General features: G+C 61.2%; 1 protein-coding gene across 15 annotated transcripts in view; it reads left to right on the top strand.

The window, feature by feature from the left end:
• NCOR2 (nuclear receptor corepressor 2) overlaps nt 1-20306 on the top strand; it is a 230811-nt gene that overhangs the window by 185530 nt on the left and 24975 nt on the right. For all 15 annotated transcript variants that reach the window (XM_035341049.1, XM_035341048.1, XM_035341040.1 and 12 more), the window contains 9 exons: nt 1772-1919; nt 4754-5318; nt 10160-10280; nt 11153-11393; nt 15269-15424; nt 15919-16058; nt 16134-16239; nt 16910-17014; nt 17917-18020. In XM_035341049.1, coding sequence (XP_035196940.1) covers nt 1772-1919; nt 4754-5318; nt 10160-10280; nt 11153-11393; nt 15269-15424; nt 15919-16058; nt 16134-16239; nt 16910-17014; nt 17917-18020 — 1686 coding nt within the window. The remainder of the gene's footprint in view (nt 1-1771; nt 1920-4753; nt 5319-10159; nt 10281-11152; nt 11394-15268; nt 15425-15918; nt 16059-16133; nt 16240-16909; nt 17015-17916; nt 18021-20306) is intronic.

Below are 20306 nucleotides of genomic sequence, written 5' to 3'. Positions count from 1 at the left end.
GGCTTCACGCAGGGGGCTCCTGCCTGGTGTGACCGTGGTTGTTACAGGATGGGGGTCCCCGTGTCCCCAGCACTGGCAAGCAGGAGGGGACCGTGCCTGCGAGCAAGGCTGGACGAGGGGCATGGAGCTGCTGGCATGGCAGGAGGCGAGGCGGTGACCTCGAACGTGTCCCTGGCTGTGGCTGGGACCTGCTGCTGGGTTTCACCCCGGGAGGGACCTGAGGTGCCCTGGGGCAGCTCCCGCAGGCTCCAGCCGAGCGCGGTGCGGAGGCCGGGGCTGCTTCCCGGCTGCTTCCCCAGCAAAGAGCCTGCTCCCGGCCTCAACTGAGTCACGGACCCGTGAGTAAGAGGCAGAGAAGTCTTTGCCATAGTAACGTAGGAGCTTTGTCATCGCATTAGCATGACGGGGAACTGCTGCTTCAGACAAAAACGTGCACTTACCGAAGCGCTGCCCTGACAGAGATGTGAGCGCTGGGGCACCGTGACCACCGCCACCACGGGTGACACCGCGGTGGGACGGGGCACAGAGGGGCCCTGCCCGCCTCCCACGGTGCTGCCAACCCCTCAGAGCAGTTTCTCGAGTGTTTTTTTTTTTTTCCTCTCTCCTGCCCAGCCTGATAAAAATAGACTTTGAGCAAGCAGCGTTTCCAAGCAAAAAGCCGTTGGATTTGTTTGTTTTATCTGGAAGTTTTTTAAAGGATTGAAAAGTTGGGTTGGAGGGGAGGGACCGGCTCTTCCCAGCGCAGGGATCCAGCAGCAAAGTTAACGTTTCCGCCACGGCTTTATCTTCTCATCCGTGTAAATAAACGTCCTACACACGTCATCCGTGTGGGGCTTGCAGGGAGAGCCGGAGATGATGGGCCTGTTCCTACTGGTAATATTTATTCAAGCAACAAGAGCAGGAAACAATAGCAGAAGCGAGACTTTTCCTTGAGGCCGGCGGGCGGGAGGGAGGGAGCAGTGTGTGCGCGCCCCATGGCCGCGGCACGTACCCTGGAGAGCAGGGACGGTGCTGTCCTAGGGCAGGACCGGGGCACGGGGTGTTTGGGCACCTTCGGGATGCCGTGACGCACCGAGTGTCCCCACCAGCAGCAGGAGGCAAAGTCCTTTGGCAGCGCCTGCAGCGGGACGCACGAAAGCACCTGGTGCACTGCGATGTGCTGCACGTGGGTCATCAGCTCTGCTACCTGCCCGGGGGCGTCAGGACGCGGCCGTGGGCCTTTGTGAAGCCTGAGGTAGTCCCTGGAAACACGGGGCGCAAACAGGAGCGAGCAGCCCTGTGCCAGTGGCTGCTGCGCACGCATCCTCTGCCCGTGTGTCAGTGCCAAAACTCCCTGGGGTTTGCTGGGGCTCGAGCTCTGCAGGAGGGGGAGCAGGGGGATGCTGCACCCCGACCACAGCGGTGCCAGACGGATCCCACACCCATCGTACAACCCCATGGCTGCTCCAGGCATGGGGCACAGCCTCCCCAGGGCCTCCCCTGGAGTCGTGCTCCCTCTGGAGGGGCAGCCCCATGTGCAGTGAGTGCCTGGTGTGCGCCCCGTCCTGCTCTGCCCCGAGGGTTTTGGCTGGGCGAGACCACGTCCTGGGGCTTTGGGCAGGCGAGTCTGGTCCTGGCAGCCAATTCTTAGCAGGGATTTAATTAGGACTCAGAGCTGGGGTCACAGTGGTGTTGGTGCCCTTTGGGCAGGGGAGGGGTGCTGGCTGCTCCTGTGCGGCTCCTGTCCCGCTGGGTTTTTCCTTCTCACCTTTTCCTCTGCCTCTTCCCCCAGGAGAAGGAACGGAACGCGAAGAGGAAGAAGAAAAAAGGCACCGCCGTGCAGAGCGAAGAAGCTGCCTTCCCTCCCGCCGCTGAGGACGAGGAGATGGAGGTGTCGGGGACGAGCGGCAACGAGGAGGAGATGGCCGAGGAGGCAGAAGGTGAGGCGGGGCGGGGGGGACGTGCTCAGCCATCCCGGCATCGCCATACCGCCACGGCAGAGCGGTTCAGGGGCCGCGTGTGGCCTTTCTGGGGCCGCAAATGTCAGCGCTCCCAGGGGGCCGCGTGTGCCACCCTGAAGCCGCGCCGAGGTGACACTGTCCCGCAGCACGAGGCGCTCGTGACATTTCGGATGCCTCGGGATTTCACGCTTGCGAGGACTGCGCTGGATCGCTGCCCTCCTCCCCTGTGCGTCGGGAGGGATGTTTATTTTGGGAGGGTTGTGCAATGCAAAGGCTCGGTCACAAGCCGACCTCTGCTGGGGACCCCCGGGGGGGTCTCGAGTCAGGGCCGTGCAGGGAGGAGCAGCTCTTGCTGCTGCCTTGAGCTCTTGAGGACCAGGGGTGCCAAGTCACCGTCAGCTGAAGTCGCTGCCATTCCCAGTCCTCCCCAGCGCAGCTGTGGTGTGACAAAGCTCCGCGCTCCCCGGCGCACGGCCCCTCTCCACCCCGCGCCCACCTTGTCCCCACAGGGTGGCACCTGGGGTGATGCCCAGCGGCTCCTTCTCGCCCCACAGGAGAGAGCACCAGGTTATTTCCAGTTTCCATCAGCACACGCTCCCCAGAGCGCTGGCTCTTGTAAATCAGCTTTCTTCATGTTTTCCTCCCAAAACCGGGCCCTGCACAGCTCGGCAGGGCGCAGGGCCAAGCCGGGGCCGACTGCAGGCACTGCGGGGTCTCGGGGAGAAGCCCACGGGGAGGCCACAGGAGGAAACAAAGCAGAGATCCCCTGGGTGATGCACGAGGATGGATGCAACCCGCTGGGCTCGCACAGCCCATCCCCGTCCTGCCAGGGCATCGTGGCCACCGCTGCCCCAGGCGGCTGAGCCTCCCCAGGGCTGCCACAGTCCCTGTCCAGCAGGGCTGATGGACCTCAGCGGGTCTTCTCCTCCCCATTCCCCTTTTAAGGGAGCATTTTCCTCTCTCGCAGCCGTACGAAAGGAAGGAAACAACTTGAAAGTGACAATTTTCAGCTATTTATCGCTTAGAAAGCACGGCAGCGAGTTTGGAGAAAATGTGCATAATTTTCCAACAATAGCCCCATTTGACTTTTGTCAAAGTAATTTAATAACTTAACCGGCACTGCTGGCACCCCGCTGCTTCCTGGCCTTAGCACCCAGGCTAATGGGACTCGAAATTGGAAATCTTTTCAAATCATTGTTGGAAGTGACTCATTACAAGGCAGATTCCAGGTAAATCTTTGTGCGAGGTGATACGTGACTCAGAGCCACGGAGTAAAAGGTAGTTATTGCTCTTTGTGAGAGTGGCTGAGAGGAAACAATGCGGGTTTGAGATTAAAGACGGATCTCTTGACACTCGCTGAAGCTTTACCTTCCTAGAGCTCCAGTCCTCATTTCGAATTCCTCCCGTCGGGCGGAGGGGGCCTGCTTCTGCAGCGGGCTATTGAGCAGAGCGAACGTGGAAGCAGGGCTTGATGAAATGTCACGGGCACAGAAATGTCAGAGCGGCGCTCTGCTCGGGAAGGTCGCGGGCTCCGGGGTGCCATTTGGAGACACGCGGGGAGCACCTTGGGGCTGGGGGCCACGCGGCAGGCCCCGGGGTGGGGAGAAGGACTTGGCACAGGTTGTAGCGTGTGATTAATCGCCTGTGTCCGAGCGGTCTGCTCGCAAATGCGAGGCACGTGTGCTCGTTTGCCCGGTGCCCGGGGCTTTGCAGCCAGCCGGGTGCTCCCAGCTCCCTTCCTCGCCCCCCCGGCCACAGGTTCAGGGTCCAGAGTAAGTGCAGCAGAGCCCAGCGCCCGGCTGGGCCTTTTTGTGCCTCGGCAGCTCCTTTCACGTCGGGTAGCACCAGGCACGGGGGGACCGAGCGGCTGCACGCCTCTGCCCTGCAGTCCTTTGCCACGCAGGTGGAAGCCTTTGGGTGCGCTCAAACGCGTGGCTCTTGGCACAGCCACACCTTCGTGTCCCCCGTTTTGCTGGCGTTTGAAGCAAAACGGGCTGCTGTGGAGAGAGGCAGGTAAAGGGGCACCTGGGAGGGAGCCCGTTGCCTATTTGGGACACAAGCACAAGAGCTGTGCCCCCAGGGGCCGTGCCGAGGTGTGTCGGGGGCGATGTGTGGCCACCTGGCCCTTGCTGCCTTCCTTTGCACAACGGAGACCTGGAGGCAGCGATCCCCTTCCAGCTGCAGGCCCGCTCCCCGCAGCACCTCCATCTCTCCGGTCTTTCCAGCCCCTTTCAAGCCCTGAGCAGATCCGAGTACGATCCTTTACATTTAATAATTAACCTGTCCTGCAGCACTGGCAGAGCTTTGCTCTCCCCGACCCTGACCTCCTTTCTTTTGCCTCTGGCGGCTCAAACAACAACAAACAGGCTCAGTGTTTTGGGACGGTCCCCAGCTGCCCTGGGGGTGGCAGCGCCAGGGACACGCGGGACGTAAGCCGGCGGCCACGCCGTGCCAGCGGGCGGGCAGCGAGCCGCAGAGCCCCGCGGAGCTAAGCCGAGCTCCAGAGCTATGGGTGAGGGAGGCCAGCAGCGAGCAGCAGGGTTTTCCATCAACACCCTCCTTTCCCAGTTGCTGGGAGCGTGGTTTGGGGTTTGGGTGGGGGTTCGCAGCAGCCAGAGCAGATGCTGAGCTGGGCAAGCCGGGAGCCCCCCGGTGCCTCCCTGGGGCATCCCAGCCCCGCGCTGCGAGCCCCGGGATCGTCTCCCCCTCGGAGCAACGAGGGCGTTCTCCTCCCATGGGAGGGGGCGGAGGCAGCGGTATGGGAAGTGAGAATCTCAGCCCGATCCTTATTTTTATTTCTTCCCTTTTCTCAGCTGCAGTAAATAACAGCTCCGACACCGAGAGCATTCCCTCGCCGAGGCCCGAAGCCAAAGAGGGAGGCGAAAGCGGGGCCAAGGCACCACCCGGGCCGGGAGGTGACTCCGGCGCAGAACCGGCAGTCAAGTTGGAAGAGGCCCCCACGCCCCCCGACGCTGCCGCCGCTCCCGCGGCCCCCGCCACCAACCCTGCTCCCGCCGCCAGCCCTCCTGTGGAGGCGGCTCCCGAGGCGCCCGGCGGCGAGGAGAAGGCCCAAGAGGAGCTGGTGGTGGACGTGGTGAAAACGGAGGAACCGGAGGAGAAGGCGAGCGAGGAGCCCTGCAAGAGCGAGGTGAAGAAGGAGGAGAGCGAGGACGGCCAGGAGAAGGACAAGGGGAATGACAAGAAGGCGGAAAGCGGCACCGGCGGCGGAGGGGCAGCGGGGGCGGAGGGGACGCCCAAGGCCGAGAAGAAGGAGAGCCATAAAGGCAGCAAAGGCCCCGGGGTGAACCCCGACAGCGACTCCAGCGCGACCTGCAGCGCCGATGAGATGGACGAACAGGACGCCGTGGACAAGAGCAGGTAGGGCTGGGGGGGGAGGCGGGTCACTGCGTGGCCCCAGGGCCAGGCGAGGCGTCTGCTGCGTGCGGCCGTGCCCACGTGCTCTGTCCTGAGCTCTTCTTCTAGAAATGTCACCACTGAGGTGCTCCCCAGGCGAAGGGACGTGCCCGGCTGTGTCCCCGCGTGGCCGCGGCCCTTTGGCCATCGCTTGCGAAGGGTCCGTGACCCCGCGGGCAGCGCGATGTCCCAACGCGGGGGTGCTGCTGGGCAATGGCCGTGGACAGGTGTTGGGAGCAGAACCGCTGAGTCTGCTGCTCGCAGCCCTGCGGGGTGATGCAATGGAGCCGGACGTGCCCTTGGGGACAGCTGAGTTATGCAGAGGCGTAGACTGGGCTGCCTGCATCCGGGGCTGGGAACGGTTTTTCTGTCTGAGTCGGCGCTGGCAGGGGAGCAGTCACTTCGGGGACGTGTTCCCAGCGCAGAGAGGGGGCGAGCTGCTGCCTTGGCGGAGATGCCGCTGGGATCCGCGAGGGTGAAATATCCGCCCTGGCCATGAAGGGGGCAGAACGGGGAGGGATGTGCGAGCTATCCTGCGGAAACACCACCGGGGCTTCACCTGAGCTGCTGCGGTCCCGAGCCCCGCAGCCACCCTGGCCGGTGGCCGAGGGGGTCCGTGACCCTCCACGGGTGGCTCTTGGGACAGGGAGGGGAAACATCGGCCTCTTCGGAGGGGAAACGTCCTGTTCCCCTCCTGTCTCTTCCCACCAGAGCCACAGAGCCCTCCCCACCCAAGAGCCTCACAAACGGGACAGGGTTTCCTGTTTTTTAAAGAATATATATAAATACACGCCTCTTTGTAGTGCTATTTTCTCTAGTGGCTCCCACTTCCATCCACGCTGGCTCCTGGGCCGGGAGCGACCTTCTTGCATCCACCCGGCCGTGGCACGGGGGCACGGAAGCCCCTCCAGGCTCCTGCCTCTGCCTTGGGCTTGGACCGGAGGCCGGTGTCCTGCACCCAGCATCCTGCAGCCCTCCCGAGGGCTCGCGGGGGGCGGTTGGCAGCGAGACGGGTTCTCCAAGGCCAGGCAGGCTGCTTTAAAAAAAAAAAAATGAAAGAACAAAATAAAAAACCACACAAGGGAAGCAGCAGGACAAGGCAGCAGGCAGCTGCCATGCTTCTGTCATCTGCCACCCGTAACGGGAGCGCTGCTCTCAGAAGGGCACTGCGGCGGATTCAGGAGCTGGTGGGTGAATGCTGCTGGTGCAGGAGGGAGCAGGAGCATCCCTCATCCCTCGAGTTTCTCGCACGCCCCCCGGGAGCAGCCCCCCCCCCCCCCGCTGGAAGCAGCGCGGATGCTGATGAGGGGTGCTGGGGATGCGGCTGGCCCTGGCCCCGTGGTGGGGCCGGGGCCTCTTGGCTGCGGAGCTCCTCTCTGGCGTGGAAGGAGTCCAGCACCTCCCCTCCCTGCCCTCCCCTTCCCAGCTGGGAGAAACCTCCCTGCGAGGGGGAGCGAAGCCAGCAGGGCTCCGCTGCTCCGCTTTGACTTGAACCCAGCCGAAAAGGGGACGGCAGCAGCTTTTGCCAGCCTCCCTGCTGCAAAGGAGCGGCTCTTCTCAGGAACTTTTCCAGCCGGGCTCTGCACTGAGTCAGTGCAAATACCTCAGCCGTCAAACTGCTCCTAGCTCCCGGGAATATCAAGCAGTAACCAGGCATCCCTCTGCTGCCCGGCCGCTCCCCGTGGCAGCCTGGTGGGAAGGCGCAGGTGAGAGCAGAGCCTGCGGGCAGGGAAAGCCGCAGCCCGAGCAGCCCCGTGGCTTTGTCCGGGCGAAGCAGCCAGCCCTGCCAGCCCGCACCGTGGCCTGCAACCGGTTTGCAGGAGCTGGTACCTGCCGTGGTGCCCCTGGGGACGTTGTGCGCTTCCTTGTTGGCTCCTTTTCAATGCAATCTCCTGGGAACCAGAGGCGTGCCTCCCGGTGCACGCCTGCAGCCCTCTACCAAGCTGGGGAAGTTCAGCTGCCCTGGTTCCTCGCTTCTCCAGCCGGCCGAGGCTGCGTGCTCGCGGGCGGCCGCGTGACTGCGAGCACGCGGGCAGAGGCGACGAAGAGGACGGGGCTGCCGAGATGCCGCGTGAGCCGCCCGGGCTGGGACAGCACCGGGCATGTGGGCGATGCTCTCCCGCCCACCCTGCGCTGCTGAGCTTGTGAAAGCTGTGGGGTGGCCGCAACGTCTCCCAGGAGGGGACGGGGGGTGGCTCGAGCGTCCCTGCGGCCACGGGGCTGTCGCTGGCCACCGCGGGTCCTCCTGCTGGCAAAGGCTAGGCTGGGAGAAGGAGCCACACAAAACCTTAGCTCGTCAGAGCCGGCTGAGCGTCTGTGGTTACACGCAGCATGTGCTGGGAGGGCTGCCGCGAGCACTGCTGGTGCTGTGTGTCAGTGGGAGGTCAGGCCAGATGGGAACACGCGTGCGAGGCCGCGCACACTTACCCGCTGCCAGTCTGCAGCGCGGGGCAGGGAGGTGCGCTGAGCCCCCCGGGGAACCTGGTGGCTGCCCCCAGTCTCTGTCCCCTTTATGAAACGATTGCGTGTGCAAGAAACGGAGTTTGGACCACCTTGGAGGGGTCAGGGGGTGTTGGGGTGTCCGGCAGTTCGAGCAGAGTCTTGATCTTGGACCAGTCCCCGCGCTGACAGCGGGAGGATTCGGGTGGATGCGGTGCCCTGCTCGTCCCACAGCCTTCCACATGCTGACACCCCGCAGAGGGCTCGCTGCTCCTCCCCGTGCCATCGCCCACGGGTCGGGTTTGGGTTTGGGGTCCCCAGGTGGGAGGTGCTGAGGGGTGTTTGTCCCCTGTCCTGCTGTGGACAGGAGCGGTGCCTCTCAGGGCAGAGCATCCGCCCGACAGCGCTGTGCCTGCAGCAGGGAGAGCTCCGTCCTGTCCCGCTGCTGGTGGAGCTCACTGGGCTGCAGGAAACCAGGCTGAAGATTGGCTTCTCTTGGGTAAAATCCGAGCCCAAACTGCCGGGGAATGGGGCTGCGGAACGTGCTGCCACCGTGGGCTTTCCCCAGTGGTCTCTGGTTTGGGAGCCCCAGTACAGACGTGCTGCAGCTCAGCACGGCGTGACGGTCCTGAGAGCAAGTGCTGCGTGTCCTTGTCCCCAGGCACTTCTCAGCAGCCTTCGGGGTGCTGCCCCCATTCCTCTGGCGTGGCTTCACCCCACGTGTGCTGTCCCGTGGGCGGACATCACCACGATTGTCCAGAGAGCAGCTTGGGTGAGCTGCCCCTCACCTGGTTCCCCCAGAGCTTCCCGGTTCCCCCAGAGCATCCCAGTTCCCCCAGAGCTTCCCGGTTCCCCCAGAGCATCCCAGTTCCCACCTCTGGGGCAGATCCCGAGGTGGGTCCCGTTCCCGCTCCGATGCAGGGCACAGCACGCCGCCAAGGCTGGGGCAGCCCCAGCGCAGCCATGTATTTATTCCCCGCACATGGCCCAGCCACGCTTGTTTATTCATCCAAGGGCGAGCATGGAATGACCTTGGAATTTATAGGCTGAAGAGAGCAGTGAAATAACAGCTAAAATAAACAAATCACGCTGTAAAACTTAGAAACGATGAACTGGCTTCAACAAATGGGAGCTGGGAGGGAGAGAAAGTGAAGATGTCCTGGAGCGACGTGGCCCTGGGGTCTCAGCACGGGCACATCTCCACCCGAGGGCTTTGCCTCTCTCCTTTCCCATCCCATTTTGGGGGGACCCAGGAGCTGCCCCCCCGCCTTGCAGCGTGGGGGAACAGTTGGGAAGGGGAAAGCAGCGTGGTGCTGGTAACCCCCCAAACGAGGCGTCAGCCGGTCCTACAGCGGGGAGCTGTGCAGCAGGATGATAGGAGGCAGAGGTCCCAGCGGTGCCTGAAATCCCCTTCAGCCTCCTGGCTGCATCTGTGCCTTGCAGGAGGGCTGCGGTGCCCGGCGGCAGGGAGAGCCCTGGCCCAGGAGGAGAGCTTTTGAGGCACAGCAGCGTGTTGGGGCTCTTGCTCTTTGCACAGGGCTCGGCACAGGCATCCTCTGAGCGTCCACCCCGCAGCTCAGCCATGGGGAAGAGCCAGCGGAGAGGGTTCAGGGTTGTGCAGCCATGAGGCTGAGCACCAAATCCCATCTGAATCCAGGCTCTTGCCTTTCAGGTGATCCAGGCACGCCAGCCGCGTGTGTGTGGCTACTTTCCCAGGCTTTTGCGCCTTGATAAAAGACAGTCAGTCCTTGAAAAGGAACGTGAGGCTGATCTCGAGTGCTGGGTGATGGTTGAGTGAGCTGGGGAGGGTGGCGTGGCGCCCAAACGCAATCTGAACGGGTCGCCCTGCTCCGTGACTCCGGGCTCCGCTTCTCCCTCAGGCTTATTCTGGACAGCAGCAGCAGTTTTGCTAGAAATAATTAGCGTGGCAGCTAAAGCAGAGAGGAACTGAGAGCCTCTCGAGGCAGACATAATTGTCTCAGAGCACCGAGTCCCACCGGACTTGTCGTCTCTGGAGAGCAGGACGTGAATCCCGTCCCTCTCCCCGCCTTCCCCAGGCCTGGTTATCCCACGGCAAAGCCGCCCTGGCTGTGGCAGCGCTCTGCGGCTTGCTTGGTGCTGCTGGTCTGCGTCGTGTACAGGGCAGCGGGTCTGCTGGGCTCCTTGTAAGACTAAAAGGAGCTGAGGCACCGGCAGCCCACCGAGGTGGAGGTCCCAGCTGCGAGCAGTGCTCCAGCTCGCCCCTCGTCGATGACAAGGGTGTCCCCGGCTCAGCAGCCCAAAGCAGGGGGCTGTGGGGCATGGGGGAGTGATGAGATGTGGAGCTCGTGCGTGGCATTGCCCCTTAACCCCTGTTTTGTGCTCAGGTTGCTGTCCCCCCGGCCCAGCCTGCTCAACACCGCCAGCGAGGCCAGGCTCAACTCCTCGCCGCAGAAGCCGCTGGACCTGAAACAGCTGAAGCAGCGCGCTGCTGCCATCCCTCCCATCGTAAGTGCCCGAAAAAAAAGGGTTGGGGCTGGGGACAGAGCACGTGCCTTGCACGTACACTTGCACTGGGACGTGTCCCCCTGCCCGGCACGCGGGTGGCTGAGCACGGTGCCAGCAAGGTGCCTTCTGTGCGCAGCGTGCTCCCAGCTGCCCGAGAGCCCGCCAGCGATGTTTGGATGTCCCTCGAGCTCTTCTATCAGAAAGCAGTGGGAGGTCTGGACAGAAAAAGCTCCTCGTTGCCACATGACTGCTGCCTCCCTTTGCTTTAAAAAGCAACTGTGCACCCTCCCAGCCCTGTGCTTCTCCTGGTCTCGTGCTTAAAGTCACCACGTAAAACATTTATGCTTTTCCTCATCCAGAAGCTCTTCTTCGTCTCCCCTTTTCAGTACACGGCTACTGGACGGCCACAAAAGGCTGATGGTTCCTGTCTGGGGCTGTGACAAAAAGCACCCTGTTATCTCCAGGGTCAGCGCCAGGGGAGCAGCATTGGTGGGGTGGGCAGAGAAAATCCCTGCTTGTGTGTGCTGGGTTTCAAGTACTCGGGAAAGTTCCTGATGCTCCTGCAGTTTCCCTTCTTACAGCGAAAGATGCGGCTGCTGTCATGTAACGGCTTGCCAAAGCTGCAGGCGCTGAACTGCGGATTAGAGGCTTTAACCAAGGGAGGTCTGAGGCTCTCCGGTGGTGTCACCAGAACAGAGCCGGCGCTCTTGGTTGGGGGAGTTTTCACCTCCCATGGATGGTGAGCCTTGGAGCTCCGTTTGGGATGGTAGGGCTGTGGGGCAGCTGCTTCCTAACGCCTGGCTGCCTCCACGGCTGCCAGGGATGCTGACAGGACACGGCGAGTTTCCCCAGCTCTTGCTGTTACCTTGCAGATTTCCGAAGGTTTCTCAGAGGGGATATTGCCGAGTGGAAGCGTGAAGCCTCAGGTGCCTCCCCACGCCCTGGCCCTCTACCAGCAGCAGATCACTAAAGCCCACGAGTCTGCCCGCGAGGACGTGCCCCCAAGCAAGCTGTCGCAGGCCCAGCAGCAGCAGCAGGCTGACAAGGAGCAGCAGCAGCCGAGCAGCAGCCCGAGGGGAAAGAGCCGGAGCCCCGCTGTTGGTGACAAGGAAGGTAGGGCGGCGTGCGTGGCGGTGGGCGTTGATCTGCGCCACAACGTGCCCCGTGTGCAGCTGCACACAGCCAGCAGCTTGCCTCCTCTTAGGCGGACGCTTGCTTCAGCCCTTGAAAGCTCTTTAATAGCATCTCGAAGCGGGACCGGAGAGGCATGGCTAATTTCCCATGTTCATTAGACAGTACATCATGTCTCATTGAGCCTACAGCAAACACCGAGCTAGTGTCGAGTGCCGAGGAGGTGAAGATTGCCTTTATTAGCGTCTCTGCCATTCACTTGAGAGCAAAGGGGCCTGGAGGCATGCCAGGGCTTTGGGTACAATGGCTCTTTTCTACCTTGCTGGCTTTTTATAAAGAATGCTTTTAATGCTCAGCAGGGACCATTATTTCATTTAAAATCAATGCTAATACTGTGACTTGGAGTCCAAAGGTTCCTGTAAAGATTCCCAGTGCTTTCTCCCCGGAATAGCTCTGATGTGGTTTGGCTGCCTAATGAGCAATCCCGAGTTTCCCACCATAGAGCATCTGAAGTGTTATTAGCTTGAGCACCTGGGGATCGAGGTTAAGGAGAGTCGGGAAGTATCCTCTAAATGTGTTTTTAATCTCGGTGACTGTCTGTTCCAGGTCAGCGTCCCTGCCCCTCGTAGCCCGCTGCGTGTCGATGAGACACGGCCACCAGCGGTGCTATCAGGGGGGCCGGGAGGCTGGGCGTTGTGGGGGCGATGCCCCCCACTCGTGGGTCCCACACTGGGATCGCAGTGCAAGGAGATGGGGTGGGGGGGTGGGATGAGGCCACATGGATGAGGCAGGTTGGTGCTGGTTGTGGTCATCGCTGGGAAATCAGTGCCCTTGTTCAGCCCCCAGAGCAGCCACGTCCCTCTTTGGACAGGAGGATGTGCTCGCAGAAGGAGTTGGTTGCTGACTCTTGGCCAAATTTTCTTTTTCCTTAAACAATAAACAGCACGGTGTGTGGATCAGCCCTCCCGAATGTTTTGCATGTAAGCCAGGAAGGTGACTGCTCACCTTGAGGAAGGGAGTTTCCCGTGAGTCACGGTGCTGCCACCCGTGAAGTCCCATCTCAGCTGATCCCACGCTGGTGCTTGCTGCCTGGGCAGATCAGCTCCCTTCCAGCCCTTCCCTGCCGGTGGTGGGTGATGGGGTGACGGGGTTTGACCTCCTCCTGCACCGCAATCCTGTGCGGATCTGGTCTTGCACAGCTCAGCTTCCTGGTGAGCCGAGTGCTGGAGCCTGGAGCTCAGCACCACCGCCCCCCAGTATTTGGTGTGGAGCACTTTCTGCTCTGGGCCGCCTCTGCAGTGCTCCAGATCTCCGTGTTAATGAAGCTAATTACCCTGCGAGGTGCACAGCACCTGTCCTGTGCCGCACAGAGCCATGGAGCAGGCTGCCCAGGCTGTGACGAGGATTGGGAGCGGAGCAAACATCTCGGGGGATCTCCAAACCCCGCTAACCATACCTGCGTGCTGGTACCGCTGGGGGCCTGTGAATGCATCTGCCGTGTGAAAACGAGCAGGTTTGTGCTGAGAGGCACCGCGAGGGGAGAAACCAAATCCCCACAGTCCTGTTTGAGTGCAGCGATGAACTCGGGTGGTGGCTCAGCGCTGTCTCTGCGGCAGGATACCCAGAAATAGGCAGGGAAATCTGTGTACCAGGGGAGCGCCCCTTCCCTCCCCTGCTCTCCAAGGCCTCCCCATGGGGCACCAAGTGTCAGCACCCCACATGTGCTGCCTCACCGCGCCTACACGGGCCTCGTTAAACGGGGAGAGTCCAGCCCAGCCGGCAAACCTCAAACAGAGCAGCCCTGAGGCTCCTCGTAGCCAGGGGCCAGCTTCCCCGCAGCAGGTCCGCCGCCTCCTCCGCGGCTCTCGCTGAGGCCCAGCTCGATAAGAGAGCTTGAACTCCTGCAGCCGCTCGGGGGATCGACGTCCTTCACACCATTCTGGATCCGCTTCAAAGCAGTCTTGCACACATCCTGGCCAAGGCGTTGGCTGCCTCGCGGCTCCTGGCTGGGTCCGTATCGCCTTGGAGGGCGGCCAGGCCAGAGCCGTACCTCCAGAGCGCGGGACGAGCCGCGGAGCGCGGGGCCGGGCGGGGGGCAGGCAGCCCTGCAGAGCCCGGCGGTGGGACAGACGGATCCCTGATCCCTTCCCCCGGTGCCGAGCCGCCGTCGGGCATATCTGGGGTTATCGCGCGGCGGTTGGAAAGCCGGCGGTGCGTTGTGTGTTGATTCAGTCGTGTTTCAGTTGGCCTTCGGAGGAGACGGGGAGCCAAGAGCATTAATTTGGATGACGGATCGTATAAACTCTGACTCCTTCGCTCCGATTCCAGGGGCTTGATAAACGGTAATAGGAACTCTCTCTTCCCCGTGTAAGTGCTATTTTATCAAAAGCTGGCTGAGTTATAGCCGCCCTCTAATGCGGGGGCAATTAAGAACTGGCCACATTTCACGGGCTACAGAGGCACGGAGGGGAGGGAGAGGCACCCGCGGGGCGGGGAGGAGGACGTGGCTCTCCGGGAGCCATCCAGGGGGCGCGGAGCCTTGGCTGGTGGCGCCTTGGCTCTGGAGAGCAGCTCCAGCTGGGACATCCCAGCGCCTTTCAGCCCCGCACACCATGGGCTGGATCAGCCCGTGGGGCTGAGCTGAAAGGGAGAAAATGAAGGGATGCCACGGCCCCTCTGTCGGTGGGGAGGATGCTCCTGGATCCCCCGTGCCGGGAGGATCCTCTCTGGGACCTGGCATGGGATCTTCACGGGGAGGGAAGATGCTGCAGGCGAGGTCTGGCCCCGCCAGGCTGCAGCTGTGTGTGTGCCCAGACACCTCCGCGTGCTGATAATGGATTTCTTGTCTCACCGAAGAGGACAAGAATAATCTCCCAGCTTCTGAGTACACTGAGCATTAATAATGATAATGCAGTAAAGCCTCATTAAATTGGGCCTCTGATAATCTACTTGCCCTATTATTAGGCTTAGCAGGATTCAGGCATCTATTTTTATCAAAAATTGATGGTTAAAGGCTGGGTTCATTTGTGACTGCTATTGTTTACTGCCCAGTTCCTGATTTCTGGTCAATGCAGGCGTTATGCAGGTGGGGCTGACAAAGAAGGGCAGTGCAAAATTAAGTGTTTATCGATTAAAAGCAAATCCTACCGAACCTGCCTCTAATCCGTTCAAAAACGGCTGCCTCATCTGTCTGCTTAGCAAAGCGTTCCTCCGTGAGGATGCGCTCGGGCTGGAGCAGATAAAGCTCTTCTCCCCAGCACCCCGCGGGGCGCTCAGGTCAAGAAGAGAGCTGCTCCTTAACCACCCCCAGCACGGCTCTTCAGCCAGCAGGCACTTCTTGGCCTCGCATCAGCCTTTTTATAGCCGGGGCGAACCCAGCCTGGCGTCCAGCAAAACCCGAGCCAGATCATTTCCGAAAGCTCCCCTGCCTGCAGCCCAGCTGCCTTGCAGCGGAGGCATCCAGTCGTCACGCCGAGCCCGTCTTGAACTTCATTTGCCTTTGGCGGTCTCACAAAGCACAGTTGTCCCAGGTGCTGGGAGAACAGCTGGTCACTTCGGGCTCTGAGCATCGTTCCCTTGCCATCCGACAAGCTGACGCCTTTATTTCTGGCCCATCGGCAGACCAACGGGGTTGTCACAAGCGAGGCAGCACCCGCTGGATGTCCCCTGCGTGCCGGGGGACACGGGGTGCTGGCAGCATCCTGCACCCCTGGCCGAGGAGCATGAGCTGGAGGAAGGTTGTTTCACCTCCGTGTGAAGGGATGTGGCTTCGGCTGCTCGCTGAGCCTTCCCTTCTCACATCTGCCTGTCCGTGGGGTGCCTCTGAGCAAGCTGTTTGTCTTCCTTTTGCCTTGCAGAAAAGTCGGTGCATTTCTCATCCATCGCAGAGGCCCAGAAGCTGAGCGCGGAGCCGACGGCCGCCTCATGCTGGCCCCCTGTCCTGTCCTACTCCCGGGATGTGATAAAAACCTCTCCCCAGGCGGAGCCCCACTTGTTCCAGTATAACTCACCAGGCAAGTGCAATCCACCACGTCCCCTCTGCCCTGACCTGCGGCCGAGGACAGAGGCTGCGGTTGCAGCCAGCGTCACGGGTTGTTCCCTTAAATCGGTGCACTTATTTTCTTTTTGGGTGGGAGAGGGGGCTCAGCAGAAACCTGCCGGCCCCTTGCTTTGCTCCAGCACAGAGCAGCCTCCCTCGCAGCCGGTGGGGCCAGCTGAGAGCAGCCAGGCGGGTCTCCCAGCCCTGACCGGGGCAGGATGAGGGACGTGGTTTGTCACAGAACACCGGGAGTGTTCCCTGCCCACCACCCTTGGTGCAGTCAGGAGGGATTTAGCCCTCACTCTGCTGTCCCTCCCTATCTGGAAGGCACACAGTTTGGATGCAGAACCAAAAGGGAAGAGGCGAAAACTCAAACTAGACCAGACCTCTCCAAAACGATCGTGCTGCTTGGATCCTAGGGCCACGTAACTGTCCCTGAGTTCCCTAACACTTGTGTTTCCCATGCAGGACACCCCATCCCTCTAAACCTGCATGAGAGCTCTCGCTCAGGGCTGCAGCGGCTAGCGAGCATCTCCAACCCTCCTCCCCTCATCTCCTCCACCAAGCACCCGCCTGTGCTGGAGAGACCCGTCGGCTCCATCTCCCAGGTACGGCGGGTGCGAGCGGCGGGGACGGCTCGCGGGGGCCACGGCTGCTCCCTGACCTCTCCTCTCGCACCGCAGGGCATGCCCCTCCAGCTCCACACACCCTACAGCTCCGAGCACGCCAAGGTCCCCGTCGGCTCCATCACCATGGGCCTGCCCCTGACAATGGATCCCAAGAAACTGGGTAAGAAATCGGGAGGCGAGGGATGTCTCGCAGGGCACAGCAAGGAAGTGCAGAGGGTGCAGATGTGATCCGAGGATGACGGCAGTTGGGTTTGGGGAGAGCAGAGACAGGGAGCTAAATATATGCGGCATAGGAAAGGGACAGCTCAGGCAGGGATGCTTCCCAGCCCATAAATACCCCCTGGCTAATACTGTGATGGAAGGAAGGAAACATATTGCCACTCTCCAGGCTGGTGGGATAAAGAGTAAATGGTCCGAAGTGAACAAGGAGAGTGTCCAGCCTGCAGATTTGGAAGCATTTTTTTTAACATCATGAGGAGCTGGGCAAAGGACCAGGGCTGAATGGGGACTGTGGGGCACTGCGACCCCCACGAGGAGGGATCGGATCAGTGCCTGCTCCTGGGCAGCACCCGCCAGCCCCTGCTGCTTGCGGCGGTGCTGGAGGAGGCTCTTGGCCAGCGGTGGGTTTTGCAGGGAGGCTTCCAAGTCCTCCTCCTCGGCTCCCCACCAAAGACCTGGCCGTTGGTCCAGCCAGTCCCCAGTGCTGCCTCTGCCAGGCACAAGAGCTGGTGCCAGGTGGGGCTGAGACGTGATCCTGGTGGCCCAGGACACGGGAGGTGCCAGCTGGAGGCTGTCGGAGGCCACACTGATCTGTGCTTCGTGTCTTCCAGTGCCTTTTCCTGGAGTAAAGCAGGAACAACTTTCTCCTAGAAGCCAGGCCAGCCAGCCGGAAAGCCTGGTGATGCAGCCGTCCCAGGAGGGCTCCATCCTGCGGGGTGAGCGTGCGGCCGTGCCCCAGCGTGGGAGGGCAGGCGGGATGCTCGCTGCTACGCCAGGCACACACTGCCCTGGGAAGGTCTGGGTGGATTTTGGGGTTTCTGCCCAGCCAGAGGGGTCTCTCTGCCCCTTTTCTCCCACTGTTCGGATTGCCAGAGGGGGCAGATAGCTCTGTGCAGCTGTCCAATGGGACACCGAGACATTTCTAGCCACAGCCCTGCATCAGGGCATGGGTTTTGATCCTGGCAGGGGTTTTGTATTCACGGGGCACCCCGCAATCTGTTGCTCAGGACAGCAAAGCCAGACCAGTTAAATGCCAGTGACTGGTTTTCACTGGTGCAGCCGCAGCTGGGCAGGGACCACATTTCATTTAAATCTAGTCTTCCCATTTTTCTTCAGAGAATAAGCACAAATGTGTTGTTTTTAAGTGATTGAGCTAATTCTGGGTTGTGAAGTCCCCAAGCTTACTGCAGTCAGAGGCCGGGTGTGCAGTGGATTGGCTCCAGCCAGATAACACACAGCAGAACTCACACCACCCTGAGCTACATCTCTCTGGAGACGTGCTCCGATCGCAGCAGCAGAGGCTGCGGCAGGCTGTGCTTTCTCTCAGGCCCATAAATCTGCCTGGCCCCTCCACAAAGGCAGCAGGGAGGTGATGGCTTCAAAAGAATTATTTGCACCTCCCAGCCCCAGGGCTGGGTCCCTTGGGGGACAGGGTGGGAAGTGTTGTGCAAGGCGCTGGATTTAATGCTGACATCTCCTGGTGGGCTCCCCCTCGGGTCCCTCAGCTTGCTAGAGGTTGGGTCGAATCCTGCTGGCTTAGCCGTCAGCACTCTTGCCCCACAGATGTTGTGCTGAGCAGCAGATGCAGCCTCCAACTCGCCGTCTTTGTGTCCTGCAGGTACTTCCCTCGGCTCTGCCTCGGGAGGGAGCATCACCAAGGGGACACCCACATCCAGGCCCCCTCCGGAGTCGCCCATCACATACCGAGGCTCCATCACGCACGTGAGTCCCTTGTCTCCGTCGGGCTTTGCTTTTCCTGGGTGCTGGTGTTTGTGGGTGCACTGAGCACGGGGCTGAGCCACCCGCAGCATCACAGAGCCCTTGCAGACAGCCTCAGCTCGGCTTGGCACGAGCCCTGTCCCAAGGCTGCAGGAGAGCAGAGCTCGGCGAGCAGCGATGCAAAGAGTCGCGGCGTGTCTGAGCTCCCGCTTTGCTTTCAGTAGCTGTCAGGAGCACGGGCAAAAGCAGCTTTAAATGGCTCTGGGAAAATAATCCTGCCAGGGCAAGCAAGCAGCGAGGAGGAGGAGATGGGTGGAAGGCCGAGGAGAGGAGGAGGCAGCGAGGTGCACGTAGGTAACAAGGTCTGCCAGTGCAGAGCGCGCTGTGCTGGGGGTCCTGCCCAAGGCTCTGTGGAGCAGGAAGATGCTTTGGCCTTAATCTCCACCATCCATCTTCAGAAGAGCAGCTGGCAAGCGGGCGATAGTTTTTGCCGTGTGAGTTATTGCTCATCTGGTAACGGAGCAGAGAGCATTAAGAAAAAAATCACCTGTTTCCCTTGGGGATTTTATCTGGCCATCGTTCAGGTATTCAAAGCCACTCGTGCTGAGATTTTTGCCTGCTTCATTCAAAGAGGGTGACCGTGTTCCCTTTGGCCCTGGGGACCTGAACCTAAATCCTGGCTCAGAGCAAAAGCTTCTCCTGCCAGGTGCCCTGCATCCAGCAGCTGCCAGGACTGGATGCCTGACGACTGCAAATAACCCGGTGGAGCAAGCGCATCCGCTCGTATGCCCCTGCCGCAGCTGTGGGAAGCCATGGGTGGGCACAAAGGGTCCTGAGCACCACGTGCCAGAATTCGGAAAGACGAGCAGTTTGCACGATGCTGTACATCCAGCTATTTAATCCGTCTGGGTTCCCTTGGCTGGGGAATTAAGGTCCCAAGCCCAGAGCACGCTGCCCCTTGCTCCTGGCGTTCCCATCCCTCCTGCTGCCTGGCACCGGCTGGCCTGGCAGCCTGCGTCCCTCTGCTCCTGCAGCAGCTCCCGGTGCCGTGGCTGATATTTGATCTCAGATTAGTCATCCAGTGTGCAGGAGGCAGATCTTGAATATACGCTCTCTGCTCCGAAGCCATCTGTCATCACTTGCTTTCAAATCCCCTCTGAGCACGTCCGCGGAAGGAAGACGACTTTACCTGGGGCTGGGAGAGCCAGCACCGGGCGTACCATGAGCACCAGCAGTCGGGGCCCTGGTCCCACCCACGGGCACGTCCCGGCAGCTGTAGGGGGGATTTTGGGGACTGGCGGCCCTCAGACAGCTTGGTGCAGAGCAGAGGCATCTCCAGGGTGGGGTGGGAAAAGGGTCTGCAGAATCTCAAACACCAGCACGGGTGGGTTTTGCTCCCCAGGGGTTCTTGTGTGCATCAGCCCTGGTTGTTGGTGGGGTGAGGCTGAGTGGGGGGGTGTCAGCCAGGAGCTGGGCTCTGACGGCACCGCTGTGCATCCCCTGCGATGGGGGGGGGGACATCATCCCCCCATGTCTGTTCCTGCTCGGCATGGAGCAGGCAGCGATGGCAGAGCAGCGTTAATCAGCAGCGACATCCTCAAGGACATCCAGCTCCGGGTATTTCAAAGGGGAGGCGGGGAGGGCAGGTGTTTGTGAACCACGTTCATTTTCCCCCTGGGGAAACAGAGGTTTCTGCTCATGCGAGTTAGTGTAAGGAGCCTGCTTTCATTGGAGAGCCAAACGGCAGGCATCGCTCCCCCCACCTGCCCTGCCTTGGTGGGACGCCTCGCAGCTCGCGGTGCTGGGGCGGGGAAATAGGCTGCGGGGAAAGCTCGCACTCGGGCAGTGCTTGCCAGCCCTGCCCCACACCTGTGGGATGGAAAGAAGCCGGGTAGCTTGCTCCAAAACACACAGGGAAGAACAGAGCTGCTGGTTTAGAGGCCCAGGGTGGTGGCTGCCCCAAGGTGAGGACCACGGCACCGTTACCAGCACCCAGCCAGAGCCGGGCTGGCCCCGGCTCTTTGCCCCTTTCAGCCTGGTGCCTGCCGGCCCCGCGCTGCCCTCACCCCCACCTCTTCCCAGCAGCTTTCCCCAGATCACGTACCTTCTTACCGCTCGCCGTTATTGTCCTCATCAATAATTAAGCTGCAGGTTTCTCGCTGCTGGCTGTGTCAGGAAGCGGAGGCCGGGCGCGCTCTCCTCCGCTCGGCTCCCCCGGCGGAACAGAGTGTTCCTGTGTGCGAGCGCGCCTGCTTGCTTAATTGCTTGTGACACTGTTAAATATGGATC

The sequence above is a fragment of the Oxyura jamaicensis genome, chromosome 15 (genome assembly GCF_011077185.1).
Source record: "Oxyura jamaicensis isolate SHBP4307 breed ruddy duck chromosome 15, BPBGC_Ojam_1.0, whole genome shotgun sequence".
NCBI lineage: Eukaryota > Metazoa > Chordata > Aves > Anseriformes > Anatidae > Oxyura > Oxyura jamaicensis.
This window is presented reverse-complemented; position numbering and strand designations above follow the sequence as displayed.